Source organism: Chrysemys picta, chromosome 20 (assembly GCF_011386835.1).
Source record: "Chrysemys picta bellii isolate R12L10 chromosome 20, ASM1138683v2, whole genome shotgun sequence".
Classification (NCBI taxonomy): Eukaryota; Metazoa; Chordata; order Testudines; family Emydidae; genus Chrysemys; species Chrysemys picta.
This window is the reverse complement of record NC_088810.1, coordinates 3,151,539-3,164,955: the sequence shown is the minus strand read 5'-3', so window position 1 is coordinate 3,164,955 and position 13,417 is coordinate 3,151,539. Positions and strand designations below refer to the sequence as shown.

The window sequence follows — 13,417 nt, the reverse complement described above, 5'->3', positions numbered from 1 at the left end:
GCTCCCAGCTCCCCCTGCTCTAACCACTAGACCCCACTCCCCGCCCAGGGCCAGGGAGAGAACCCAGGAGTCCTGGCTCCCAGCTCCCCCTGCTCTAACCACTAGACCCCACTCCCTGCCCAGGGCCAGGGAGAGAACCCAGAAGTCCTGGCTCCCAGCTCCCCCTGCTCTAACCACTAGACCCCACTCCCCACCCAGGGCCAGGGATAGAACCCAGGAGTCCTGGCTCCCAGCTCCCCCCCGCCCCCCGCTCGAACACATCAGCCTCAGCTGGATTTAGTCCGACCAGCACACGCTGCACATGGGTCTAGGACAGGGATAAAGATGAGCGGACAAGGTGCGATGCACAATTTCATCAGCAGGTGGCACCTAAATCATTCCAGAACATACAGGCGACTTCTGGGTTCTCTCCCCAGCTCTGGGAGGGGAGTGGGGTCTAGTGGTTACAGCAGGAGATGAGGGTTGGGAGCCGGGACTCCTGGGTTCTCTCTCAGGCTTGGGGAGGGGAGTGGGGGCTGGTGGGTTAGAGCAGGGGTGGGGCTGTGAGCTGGGACTCCTGGGTTCTCTCCCAGGCTTGGGGAGGGGAGTGGGGGCTGGTGGGTTAGAGCAGGGTGGGGCTGGGAGCCAGGACTCCTGGGTTCTATCTCCAGCTCTGGGAGGGGAGTGGGGTCTAGTGGTTACAGTGGGGGGAGGCTGGGAGCCGGGACCCCTGGATTCTCTCCTGGGCTCAGGAAGGGGAGCGGGGTCAAGTGGTTAGAGCAGGGGGGGCTGGGAGCAGGACTCCTGGGATCTATCCCCAGCTATGGAAGGGGAGTGGTGTCTAGTGGTTACAGTGGAGGGGCTGGGAGCCAGGACTCCTGGGTTCTCTCCTGGGCTCAGGGAGGGGTCAAGTGGTTAGAGCAGGGTGGCCTGGGAGCAGGACTCCTGGGATCTATCCCCAGCTATGGAAGGGGAGTGGTGTCTAGTGGTTAGACCAGGGGGGCTGAGCACCAGGACACATGGAATCAGAGAACTGGAAGGGACCTCGAGAGGTCATCTCCTCCAGTCCCCTGCACTCAAGGCAGGACTACGTATTATCTAGACCAGGCGTGATCAAACTACGGCCCGGGGGCCACATCTGGCCCTTCAGATGTTTTAATTCTCGAGCTCCCGCTGGGTACCAGGGTCCAGGGCTTTCCCCGCTCCAGTTGGGGAGCGGGGTCAGGGGCTTGCCCCGCTCTGCGCGTGCCATGACTCCACGCGGCTCCTGGAAGCAGTGGGCATGTCCCCCATCTGGCTCCTACACATAGTGGCAGCCAGGGGGCTCCGCACGCTGTCCCGACCCCAAGCGCTGCCTCTGCAGCTCCTATTGGCTGGGAACCGTGGCCAATGGGAGCTGCAGGGGCGGTGCCTGTGGACGGGGCAGTGCACGGAGCTGCCTGGCCACGCCGTTGCGTAGGAGCCGGAGGGGGGACATGCTGCTACTTGAGGTAAGCACCGCCTGGAGCTTGCACCCCTGACTCCCCCCTCCCATGCCCCAACCCCCTGCCCCAGCCCTGATCCCCCTCCTGCACCCCCAACCCTCATCCTCAGCTCCACCCAGAGCCTGCACCCCCAGCCAGAGCCCTCACCCCCTCCCGCACCCCAACCCCCAGTTTCGTGAGCATTCATGGCCCGCCATACAATTTCCATACCCAAAGTTTGCCCACCCCGATCTAGACCATCCCTGGTTCTCTCCTGGGCTCTGGGAGGGGAAGGGGGTGTAGTGGTTAGAGCAGGGTGGGGGGCCTGGCACATCCCTCGGGCTCCTGCTTTGTCTCAGTGACAGGCGGGCGGCCCCAGGGGACGGGTGTTGCCGGGCGGAGGTTCCCCGGCAGCTGGAGAGGAAATGTCAGCGCCCTGAGCCATGGCCTGATTACCGCTAAGCACAGACTGTTTGGGAGACGGCTACCCTGCTGCCATGGCAACGGGACCCCGCCAGCCTCTGACCACTAGATCCCGCTGCCCTCCCTGAGCCTGGGAGAGAACCCAGGAGTCCTGGATCCCAGACCCCCACCCCCTCTAACCACTAGATCCCACTGCCCTCCCTGAGCCAGGGAGAGAACCCAGGAGTCCTGGCTCCCAGACCCCCACCCCCTCTAAGCACTAGATCCCACTGCCCTCCGTGAGCCAGGGAGAGAACCCAGGAGTCCTGGCTCCCAGACCCCCATCCCCTCTAAGCACTAGATCCCACTGCCCTCCCTGAGCCAGGGAGAGAACCCAGGTGTCCTGGCTCCCAGACCCCCACCCCCCCCTGCTCTAACCACTAGATCCCGCTGCCCTCCCTGAGCTGGGGAGAGAACCCAGACATCCTGGTTCCCAGACTCCCACTCCCCTGCTCTAACCGCTAGATCCCGCTGCCCTCCCTGAACCGGGGAAAGAACCCAAGAGTCCTGGCTCCCAGACCCCCACCCCCTCTAACCACTAGATCCCACTGCCCTCTGCGAGCCAGGGAGAGAACCCAGGTGTCCTGGCTCCCAGACCCCCACCTCCCCCTGCTCTAACCGCTAGATCCCGCTGCCCTTCCTGAGCTGGGGAGAGAACCCAGGTGTCCTGCTCCCAGACCCCCATCGCCCTGATCTAACAGCTAGATCTCACTCCCCTCCCTGGGAGCCCAGACTCCGGGGAGAGAACCCAGGAGTCTGGGCTCTCAGAAGCCTCCTGCTCTAACCACTAGACTCCCCTCCCCTCCTGAGTCATGCTGCCATTCCCTTGTTTCCCCGATTGCCCAATGCTCAGTCTGGTCTGGGGAGCGCCTGACTGAGGTCAGGGCTGAGTCAGCCCATTGTGCAGAGAGTATGCTGGGAAGGCTTCCCCTGAACCCTGTCCCGTGCCAGTGTGTGCCGGGAAGGCTGCCATAGAGAGAGCCTCCGGGATCCCGGGCCAACCTGCAGCTCCTCCCACACACCTGTCTAGGCCTGGGACACCTCCCTCCCAGGCGACGCTGCTCCTCGAGAAGGTGCCGTCTCCCCTGTATCCAGCCTCCAGTGGCAGGGAGTTCCACTGGGTAACAGTGTGCGAGCTCAGTGGGGCAATGCCTGGCCCAACGGGTCTGGCTACCACTGCTAATCCCCAGTGGCAGGGAGTCCCATGGGTTAACCCCAGTGGCCGGGAGTTTCTCAGGTTAAACCCGCTGATGCCCAGTGGCAGGGAGTCCCGCAGGTTCTCCCCACTAATCCCCCAGTGACTGGGAGTCTCCTATACCCCTGTTTTGCCACAAGTCCCATTCCCCTGGTTGCTACGCTCACTAATCTGTCCGTTGCTTCACAGCTCTGATCCCCGGGCCGGCCCGGGGTGGGGTGCATGAGGTCAAAGCGAATGGAATCGGCAAAGCCGGGAACTCCCCATTCACACCCCTGCGAGATGCAGACTCAGGGATCCTGGAAGCTGGAGTCAGAGGGCACCGGGGGGGAGGGGCGGTGTTAGTGGGGCTGGTGGGCTGGGGTTATGGAGGGGCTGGGGCAGTCAAGTCAAGGAGGGTGGGGGGTGGGCTGGGGGCAGGGAGGGGCCAAGACGTGGGCCTACTGGGGCAGAGCGCTGGGGGACAGGGTCAGTGAGATCAAGGGGGCAGAGGTGGGTCTGGGGGCCTGAGGTTAGGGAGAGTCTGGAGGTTACAAGGTTGGGGGCTGGGGGGGCACTGGGAAGGAGTGGGGGGCAGGGAGCCCGGCAGCTGGGGGCCTCCAGGACAGAGATCCAGCCCCTTGGCTGGCACCGGGGAGGTCACAACCTCCCTGGACTGTCGGGTGGTGGGGCCGCAGGTTCTCAGCCAGGTTACCCTAGCACGTATTGGGGCACATTCCCTCTGAGAGGCAAAGCAGAGGGCAGGACGCCTGGGTCCTCTCCCCGGCCGTGCCCTCTGGAAAGGGGGCAGGATCATCCGGCTGCCTTCGGGCAGGGCCAGGAGCCCGGAGCAGAGATTCACGGCTGGGGAGTGGGGATTACACCAGCCGGACACCTGGGTCCCAGCTCAGGGCAGAGGTCTGGTAGCTCAGATACATGCCCCCACCTCACTGTGTTTCCCCCATCCCAGCATGGGTGTGGAGGGGGCTGAGTCCCTGTGGTCCATCCAGGGAGTGGGTCAGTGTCCGGGGTGGGCGGGGGCTGAGACCCGGCAAACTCCATTCACACATGAGGCCAAAGAACCCCCTACCCCAGAGCCAGCCTGTCTTCCTCCCCCACCCCCCACACTCCGAGGGAAAGGCCCCATATCCCAGTCCCCTTGCGGGGGGGGGGGGGGAGAGATGGGAGAGGGAATGAGCAATCCGGCCCTGCCCCCCCGGAAGTTGGTTGTCCAAGGGGCTTGGCACAGCCCAGAACCACGCCAGGAATGCAGAGTGTGGTCAGCCTGGGTGACACCCAGTGCCCCGAATTCCCGGAAACCCCCCCCCCCATCGCTAGCCCCAGCTCCCAGCCCCGCACCCCAGCAGGGATGGGGGGGGGGCTGCGAGTCACACAGCCCAGCCCCCACCCTCCCACACTTCACCCGCCCCCCCCCCACACACACATCTGCCTGCTTGAAAACTTCCCCAGTGGGCGCGCAGCAGGTTGGGGCTGTAGAGGGGAGGGTGTTGGCACCTGTGTGAGAGGGGGGCAGCTCAGCAGAGAGGGGTGGGGGGCTCTGTGGGGCAGGGGCTGGCAGAGCCCAGGGGGAGAAGATGGGGGGATCTCTGGTGCAGGGCCTGGCACAGGCAGGGGGAGGGGATGGGTGGATCTGTGGGGCAGGGACTGGTAAAACCCGGGGGAAGAGATGAGGGAGAATCTGTGGGGCAGGGGCTGGCACAGCCCAGGGAGAATAGGTGGGGGGATCTCTGGGGCAGGAGCTGGCACAGGCAGGGGGCTGGCAGAGGCAGGGGAGGGGAGGAGGATCTGTGGGGCAGGGGCTGAACAGGCAGGGGGAGGGGAGGGGGTATCTGTGGGGGCAGAGGCTAGCACAGCCCAGGGAGAATAGGTGGGGGGATCTCTGGGGCAGAACTGGCACAGGCAGGGGGCTGGCAGAGGCAGGGGAGGGGAGGAGGATCTGTGGGGCAGGGGCTGGAACAGGCAGGGGAGGGGAGGGGGTATCTGTGGGGCAGGGGCTGGAACAGGCAGAAGGGGAGGGGAGGGAGGATCTGTGGGGCAGGAGCTGACAAAGGTAGGGGGACAGGAGCGGGGATCTGTGGGCAGCGGCTGGCACAGACAGGAGGGGAGGGGGGATCTGTGGGGCAGGGGCTGGCACAGGCAGGGGGAGGGGAGGGGGGGATCTCTGGGGCAGGAGTTGGCACAGACAGGAGGACAGGAGGGGGGATCTATGGGGCAAGGGCTAGCACAGGCAGAAGGGGAGGGGGGATCTGGAGGGGCTGGGATGGAGTTCATGGAAAAGTGGATGACGGGGGGGCGGGGCACCGTATTGCTCAAGTCCCATCTATTTATTTTGTCGCCACCCTGACAACGGGCTTGTCTGGGGCAGGATTAGGGAAGGTCCCAGCGTCAGCTCTGGGGCTGGGCTAGCAGGGGGCTGCGGGTCGGGAGTGAGGGGCACCCACAGGGCTGGGGGGGGGGAGCCCCGGGCTGGGCTGGCAGGGGGCTGCAGGGCGGGAGTGAGGGGCACCGGCAGGGCTGGGGGGGGGTGCCCAGGGCTGGCCTGGCAGGGGGGCTGCGGGTCGGGAGTGAGGGGCACCGGCAGGGCTGGGGGGTGGCAGGTTCCCTGGTGCTCTCTCTGCTGCTCGACCCCCTCCCCACGTCCTGTCTGGTTACCATCCAGCGCCCCCCCCCCCCCCGACTGACCAGCAGGACCCACCTGCGAGTCGAGGGGCGGGGGGGGGGTTACTCACTGGGCTGCCCCGCCCCCAACCCGCTGACGTTCCAGCCCCCACAGCTCAGAGCCCAGGAACCCCCCCTCCCCCCCCCCCGCCGGTGCCCCTCACTCCCGACCCGCAGCCCCCTGAGAGAACAGGGGACCGGGCCAATATTCAGGGCTCGGTGCATGGGCAGTAAATTCCCAGCCTGCGGGGGCGGGGGAGGAAGCGTGGCTGGGGGGAGGGGCGCAGCTGGGAAGAGGAAGGGGGGGTGACACTTTAGTGGGGGGAGGCTGGGTCGCCCAGCCTGACGCAGACACAGCGTGTCCCCCTCCCCCCGCCGCCAACACCCTCCTCCCCGTGGTCAAAGCTCCCCCCCGCCGCAGTGAGGGAGACAGAACTGCTAGCACCAGCGGGAGAGCAGCCGGCAGCAGGTGAGGGGAGTGGGGTCCAGTGGTTAGAGCTGGGGGAGGCAGGAGCCAGGACTCCTGGGTTCTATCCCCAGCTCTGGGAGATGAATGGGGGCTGGTGGTTAGAGTAGAGGCTGGGGGCTGGGAGCCAGGACTCCTGGGTTCTCTCCTTGGCTCAGGAAGTGGAGGGGAGGCTAGCGGTTAAAGCGGGGGGGTCTGGAAGCCAGGACTCCTGGGTTCTCTCCTTGGCTCAGGGAGTGGACGGGAGGGGAGGCTAGTGGTTAGAGCGGGGGGGGGGGTGTCTGGGAGCCAGGACTCCTGGGTTCTATCCCCAGCTCTGGGAGATGAATGGGGGCTGGTGGTTAGAGTAGGGGGTGGGGGTTGGGAGCCAGGACTCCTGGCAGGGCCGGCTTTAGGGTCTGCGGGGCCCGATTCGAATAGCCGGTGGCGGTCCGGGACTTCGGTGGCACTTGGGCGGTGGGGGATCCACTCCGCGTCTTCCGCGGCACTGAAGGACCCCCCCGATGCCGAAATGCCGCCGAAGACCCGGAGCGGACCACTGCCGGGTGAGTAAGGCGCAGGGCCCTCTTCGGCGCAGGCGCGGGGGCCCGATTCCGGGGAATTGGGGGAATCAGCCTAAAGCCGGCCCTGCTCCTGGGTTCACTCCTTGGCTCAGGGAGTGGAGGAGAGGCTAGCGGTTAAAGCGGGGGGGGGAGGGTCTGGGACCCAGGACTCCTGGGTTCTATCCCCAGCTCTGGGAGATGAATGGGGGGCTGGTGGTTAGAGCAAAGGGTGGGGGCTGGGAGCCAGGACTCCTGAGTTCTCTCCCTGGTTCTGGGAGAGGATGGGGTCTGGTGGGTCACAGCAGGGGGGACCAGGAGCCAATGCTCCTGGGTTCCCTGACGGGGAGTGTCACGCTCTGTGTGGGTCATTTATTTATTCAAACGGACCCTTTCGGGTGCCAGTTGCCATCATCCTGACAACGCCTCCTTCCCAGCCCGGTTTAATCATCTTTATGGCCATGCCCCAGAGCTCTTGCCAGTTTGGGCAGCCTTGGGCAGTGAACCCCCCCCATTGCTGAGCCCTGGGGGGTCCAGTCCACACCCACCCAACCGCAGCTCACCCCATTCCTGTCCCTTGCAGAGATGGACCCCAGAAAAGTGCCTAAATACCTCCTCTCCACCGGGCGCCGCATCCTCACCATCGTCTTTGCCCTGCTCATCTTGGGGGTCCTGACATGGGCCTACGTCGCTGGGATCCAGCTGGTGGCCGACCAGTTTCAGATCATGGCCTTCGGCCTCTACGGAGCCTTCCTCACCGCCCACCTGGCCGTCCAAAGCTTCTTCGCCTTCCTGGAGCACCGGCGGATGAGGAGGGAGTCGTTGACCTGTAGCTACACCAAGACGGTGGCGTTGACCATCTCGGCCTACCAAGAAGACCCGTCCTACCTCCGGCAGTGCCTGGAGTCGGTGCGGGCCACCCTGTACCCCCGCGAGAAGCTGCGGATCCTCATGGTGATCGACGGCAACAGCCCCGACGACCGCTACATGATGGACATGTTCCGAGAGGTCTTCGCCGGCGAGGATGTGGGCACCTACGTCTGGGAGAACAACTACCACCAGCAGCCCCCGCTGGAGGGCAAGGAAAGGGGCAGCGGCTCCCAGGGGGCAGGAGGGGAGGAGCTGGCCCCTACACCGAGGTGGAGATGTTGGACCCAGGCCAGCTGGTGGTGGAGGAGTTGATCCGCTCCAGGCGATGTGTCTGCGTCATGCAGCGATGGGGCGGGAAGCGGGAGGTGATGTACACGGCCTTCAGGGCGCTGGGCAACTCGGTGGACTATATCCAGGTAGGAGCAATGAGCAGGCTACCCTCCCCCCACTCCCCCAGCACAGCGCCCCCCACTGCCGTTCTGGGCATGAGGGCCACCCCTGCCTGCCAGGGGAGAACCCCCCCACCCCACCCCCTGCAGCACCCCACTCCCTTGGGGCATCAGGGCCAGCACTGCCTGCCAAAGGAGAACCCCCCCACCCTACCCCCTGCAGCACAGCGCCCCCTAGCACCACGCTGGGGCATCAGGCCAGTCCTGACTGCCAGGGGAGAGCCCCCACCCTGCCCCCTGCAGCACAGCGCCCCCTAGCGATGCACTGGGCATGAGGTTCAGCACAGCTCCCCCTGGGGGGACTCAGCAGGTAACACCCCTTCTTGGCTGCCCCCAGGTGTGCGACTCAGACACCAAGCTGGACCCCAGGGCCACGGTGGAGCTGGTGAAGGTGTTGGAGGCCAACAAGCACTACGGAGCCGTGGGGGTGACGTGCGGATCCTGAACATCTCCGACTCCTTCATCAGCTTCATGAGCAGCTTGCGCTACTGGATGGCCTTCAACGTGGAGCGCGCCTGCCAGTCCTACTTCGACTGCGTCTCCTGCATCAGCGGGCCCCTGGGTGAGCCTGCCAGGGCGCCTGGGTTCTCCCACGCCCTGGGAGGGGAGTGGGGTCCAGTGATTAGAGCCGGGGGCCTGGGTTGTCAGAACTCCTGGGTTCTCTCCCCAGCTCTGGAAGGGGAGTGGAGTCTAGTGGTTAGAGCGGGGGACTGGGAGCCAGGACTCCTGGGTTCTATCCCCAGCTCTGGAAGGGGAGTGGGGTCTAGTGGTTAGAGCGGGAGGCTGGGAGCCAGGAGTCCTGGGTTCTCTTTCCAGCTCTGGAAGGGGAGTGGGGTCTAGTGGTTAGAGCGGGGGACTGGGAGCCAGGACTCCTGGGTTCTATCCCCAGCTCTGGGAGGGGATTGGGGTCTAGTGGTTAGAGAAGGGGGGCTGGCAGCCAGGACATCTCGGTTCTCCACCGCTCTGGGAAGGGAGTGGGGTCTGTTGGTTAGAACGAGGGGCAGGGGCTGGGAGCCAGGACTCCTGGATTCTCTCCCCAGCTCTGGGAGGGGAGTGGGGTCTAGAGGTTAGAGTAGGGGGGCTGGGTGTCAGGACTTCTGGGGTCTCCCCCTCTCCGGGAGGGGAGTGGGGTCTGTTGGCAGGAGTAGGGGGTTCTATCCCGGCTCTAGGAGGGATGGGGAAGGGAGTGCTGGGAATTCTGGCTTTGCTGACCCTGCGCTGCCTGCTGCCCCCTGCAGGCCTGTACCGGAACGACCTCCTGCAGCAGTTCCTGGAGTCCTGGTACAACCAGAAATTCCTGGGCACCCACTGCACCTTTGGTGACGACCGGCACCTCACCAACCGCATGCTGAGCATGGGCTACGCCACCAAGTGAGTGCACGGCCCACCTGCGCCCCAGAACCCCCCTCGGGAGGCTCAGAGCCAGGAGTCCCGGGTTCTCCCTGGCTCTGGGAGGGCAGTGGGGGCCAGCAGTTAGAGTGTGTGTGTGCGGGGGGGCTGGGAGCCAGGATACCTGGGTTCTATCCCCGGTTCTGGGAGAGGAGTGGGGTCTAGTGGTTAACAAAGGGCGGGGCTGGGAGCCAGGACTCCTGAATTCTCTCCCTTGCTGTGGGAGGGAAGTGGGTCTAGGGGTTAGAGCAGGAGGGCCGGGAGTCAGGACTCCTGGGTTCCAACCCCAGCTCTGCATTAGCTAAGCCCCCCTCTTGTCCCGACCAGGTACACAGCCCGCTCCCGCTGCTACTCAGAGACCCCCGCCCAGTTCCTGCGCTGGCTGGCCCAGCAGACCCGCTGGACCAAGTCCTACTTCCGCGAGTGGCTCTACAACGCCCTCTGGTGGCACCGGCACCATCTGTGGATGACCTACGAGGCCGTGGTGGCCGGCGTCTTCCCCTTCTTCGTGACGGCCACCGTCCTGCGCCTCTTCTACGGCGGCAGCCTGTGGGACGTGCTGTGGGTCCTGCTCTGCGTCCAGCTGGTGGCCTGCGTCAAGGCGCTCTACGCCTGCTGGCTGCGGGGCAGCCCCCGCATGATCTTCATGAGCCTCTACGCCCTGCTCTACATGGGCGGCCTCCTGCCGGCCAAGTACTTCGCCATCGCCACCATGAACAAGAGCAGCTGGGGCACCTCCGGGAGGAAGAAGATGGTGGGCAACTTGATGCCCCTGCTCCCCGTCTCCATCTGGGGGCTGCTGCTGCTGGGGGGGCTGGGCTACACCCTCTACCAAGAGGCCCTGGCCGACTGGACCAGCCTGGTCAAGCAGGCCGAGGTGGGCTACCTGGTCATCGGGGTGGGTGTCTACCTGGGCTACTGGGCCGGCATGGTGCTGCTGTACTGGGTGTGGATTCGGCGGTGCTGCCGGAAGCGGGCCGATCACTACACAGTCCAGGTGTGAGGCCCGGACGCCGGGGTTCCTTGTCATTCTCTTCCTACCTCCCACTCCCGGCCTGGCTATGGGGAAGCTGGAAGGCCGGATTAGACAGGGAAGTGATGGCTAATGGGGAGTGAAGGGAGTGAGGGCGCCAGGACTCCTGGGTTCCATCCCCTGCTCTGGGAGGGGAGTGGGGTCTAGTGGTTAGAGCAGGCGGTGTGTGGGAGCCAGGATTCCTGGGTTCTATCCCCAGCTCTGAGAGGGGAGTAAGGTCTAGTGGTGGGAGCAGGGGACTAGTAGCCCGGACTCCCGGATTCTATCTCTGACATTCACAGGGGAATGGGGTCTAGTGCAGGGAGTCTCAAACTGGGGGTCATGACCCCTCAGGGGGTTTCAAAGTTATGTGGGGGTCACAAGCTGTCAGCCTCCACCCCAGACCCTGCCTTGCCTCCAGCATTTATAATAGTGTTTAATATAATGTTTTTAGTAAAATAATAATTTAATTTTAATAACATAAAATAATTTATAAAGGGGGCGGTCACTCTCAGAGGCTTGCTGTGTGAAAGGGGTCACCAATGGAAAAGTTTGAGACCCACTGGCCTAGTGGTTAGAGCAGGGCAGCTGGGAGTCAGGACTCCTGGGTTCTCTCGTCACTACGGCCATGTCTACACTACAGGGACTATAGTGGCATAGCTCCAGTGGCGGAACGATGCCAGCCTAACCCCGTAGCGTAGATTCAACCGACAGCAGCAGAGGGGGGGGGTTCCCTCTGGGACACCCCCCCCGAATGACGCTAGGTCCACTGCTGGACGCCTTCTTCCACTGACTGTTGGGCATCTCTTCAGCGCTCGGGAGGCTGGGGGGGTGGTAGATTTTTCACCCCCGTCAGCCCCGTAGCTCTGTCAGGCCCAAGACACAGTCGCTCGGAAACTTCAGTCTTTCCCCTAGTACCTGGTTAATGTTCAGCTCCAGGCAATTGTCTGACCTCGTTTTATTTATTAATCTCATCGTCTGCGGCTCCCACACCCGCACGTCTCCGTTGGGACTGTCTTAAACCAGTGTTGAAATGCAGCTGCCTCTGGGGTGGGACGCGGGGGCTGTTTACACAGGGAATCCCTTGCCAGGCGCTGAGACATCGCTGTTTCTGCTGTCGGGTGCAGGAGCTGTTTATCTAGTATGGCACTGAGAGGCAGCTGCATCTGGGGTGGGGCAGCTGTTTACACAGGGATCCCTCGCCCAACGCTGAGATTCATCCGTCTCTGGGGAGGAGCGCATCATTGCTGGACTTTATGTTGTGGATGTCGTTACGTCTGCTGAATGGCCACGCTCATTGGTCAAACCTCATCTCTTCCAAATCAGTGATGTCTGCAAGCTTCGGGAGGATCTCCCTTCACGGCGGTAGTAGGTTTTTATCCTGCCCTGCGCAGTTTGCCCACTCCAGTCCGACAAATGCTCCAAACTTTAGATCCTGTCGCCGTTTGCTCGCACTGAAAAAATCCCACCCCAGATTCTGAGTTTGGGGATGAAGGTTTGGAGGGGAAATTTGCTGCTCTTGCTGGGTGGATCCTTTCACCTCGATAAACTTTACAGATTGTGAAGGCGAGAGGAGGCCCCTCTCCAGCAGGGAAATGAAGGAACGTAGTCTATTTATTTGTCTGTAATAATTACAAAGAGCCATTTAAGAGGAGAGATTTTTATTGGATTTATTTTATACAATGTGGCAAATAAAATGTATTTTTTTGGTAAAATCTGTCTCCTCGACCCTTGTCATTAACTTTCCTTGTGTTCATTTGGATTATTATTGATAAGCCTTCGCTTTATACATGGACCCCTGGCCCGGTGCTGAGATGCAGCCACTTCTGGGGTGCAGTGCGTGGGTTGTCTATCCAGGAATCTGACCTCACTCCCTGCAACACAGTAATCCCTACACCACACTGGGTCATTGGGGCAACCAGCCCTGACTGCCAGGTGTCACAGACTCATAGGTCGTGCCCACTCTTGGCCCATGCAGTCCATGGGGGGTGCCCCTTTCAGTGAGACAGCCCTTCTCGGGGGTCCACTCTCGGGGTTAGGCCCCTCCACCTCCTGGAGCCACACCTCTCTGAGCCTTAGCAACGTCTGTCTCTCTCCGTGGGCCCCCTCAGGGAGTCCCCTCGCTCTGGACCCCTTGGGCCTCCACCCCCCAAAGGGGTTGATGCAACCCCGTTCTCTAGACCAGAGCGACTCTCAGCCAGCGTAAAACAGGAGGGTTTATTGAGTGCTGAACTCAGCACAGGAAACTCTCAGGGCCTCAGGCCTGGCTTCCCTCAGCCCAGCACATCCCAGTCTCTCTGCATCCAGGTGGGCTCTGCCTGCTCCCCCTCTCCAGCCCAGAGCCCCCCTGCTCGCAGCTGGGCATCTGATCTCACCAGCCCCAGGCCCCGCCTCTGTCCATTGTCTTCTCTCCAGGGAAACAGGGTCGTAAACAGGGTCGCCTGGGCCTCCTCTCCTCTCTTTGCAGCCCATTGTCCTCCCACTGGCCAGAAGGGCTGTGACTCCTGAGCTGGGTCTCCGGGTCACCAGGTCACCAGTCGCTGGGGTCTCCATTCTCCAGGCCAGTGGCTGGGGTCCCAAGTTCCCTCGCCGGTCCTCTGTACCAACAAACTGCCTCTCGTTAAACCCGTAGCACCCAGGGAAACTGAGTCCCACCCCCTCTGCATGCAAACCATTGGAAAACCAAGAAAATCCCCCATAGGAAACAAGGAAAACAAGAAACTCCCCCACTTCGTCACATCTCTCCCCCCCTTCGAGGCTGAACGGAGCAGGGTCACTTAGCCAGTGACCCGGGGAAGTTCAGGGCCTCCGCCCCGTGATAAAGCATCAGCTATAACATTGGCCCACCTCCATGTCATACCCCTGGAGGAGCAGGGCCCATCTCAGCAGCTTGGCATTAGCCCCTTTCATTGGGTGCAGCCACGTCGGGGCGAAT

The 13,417-nt window shown here is 63.1% G+C and overlaps 1 protein-coding gene across 1 annotated transcript; it reads left to right on the top strand.

The window, feature by feature from the left end:
• Positions 1-6,137: 6,137 nt before the first annotated feature.
• On the top strand, positions 6,138-12,165 carry HAS1 (hyaluronan synthase 1). Its single transcript, XM_065574291.1, is given in 7 exon segments — positions 6,138-6,226; positions 7,346-7,884; positions 7,887-8,048; positions 8,419-8,500; positions 8,503-8,643; positions 9,320-9,452; positions 9,798-12,165. Coding segments are annotated over 6 exon segments (1,731 nt in total). The 5' UTR covers positions 6,138-6,226; positions 7,346-7,347; the 3' UTR covers positions 10,474-12,165.
• The last annotated feature ends 1,252 nt before the right edge of the window (positions 12,166-13,417 follow it).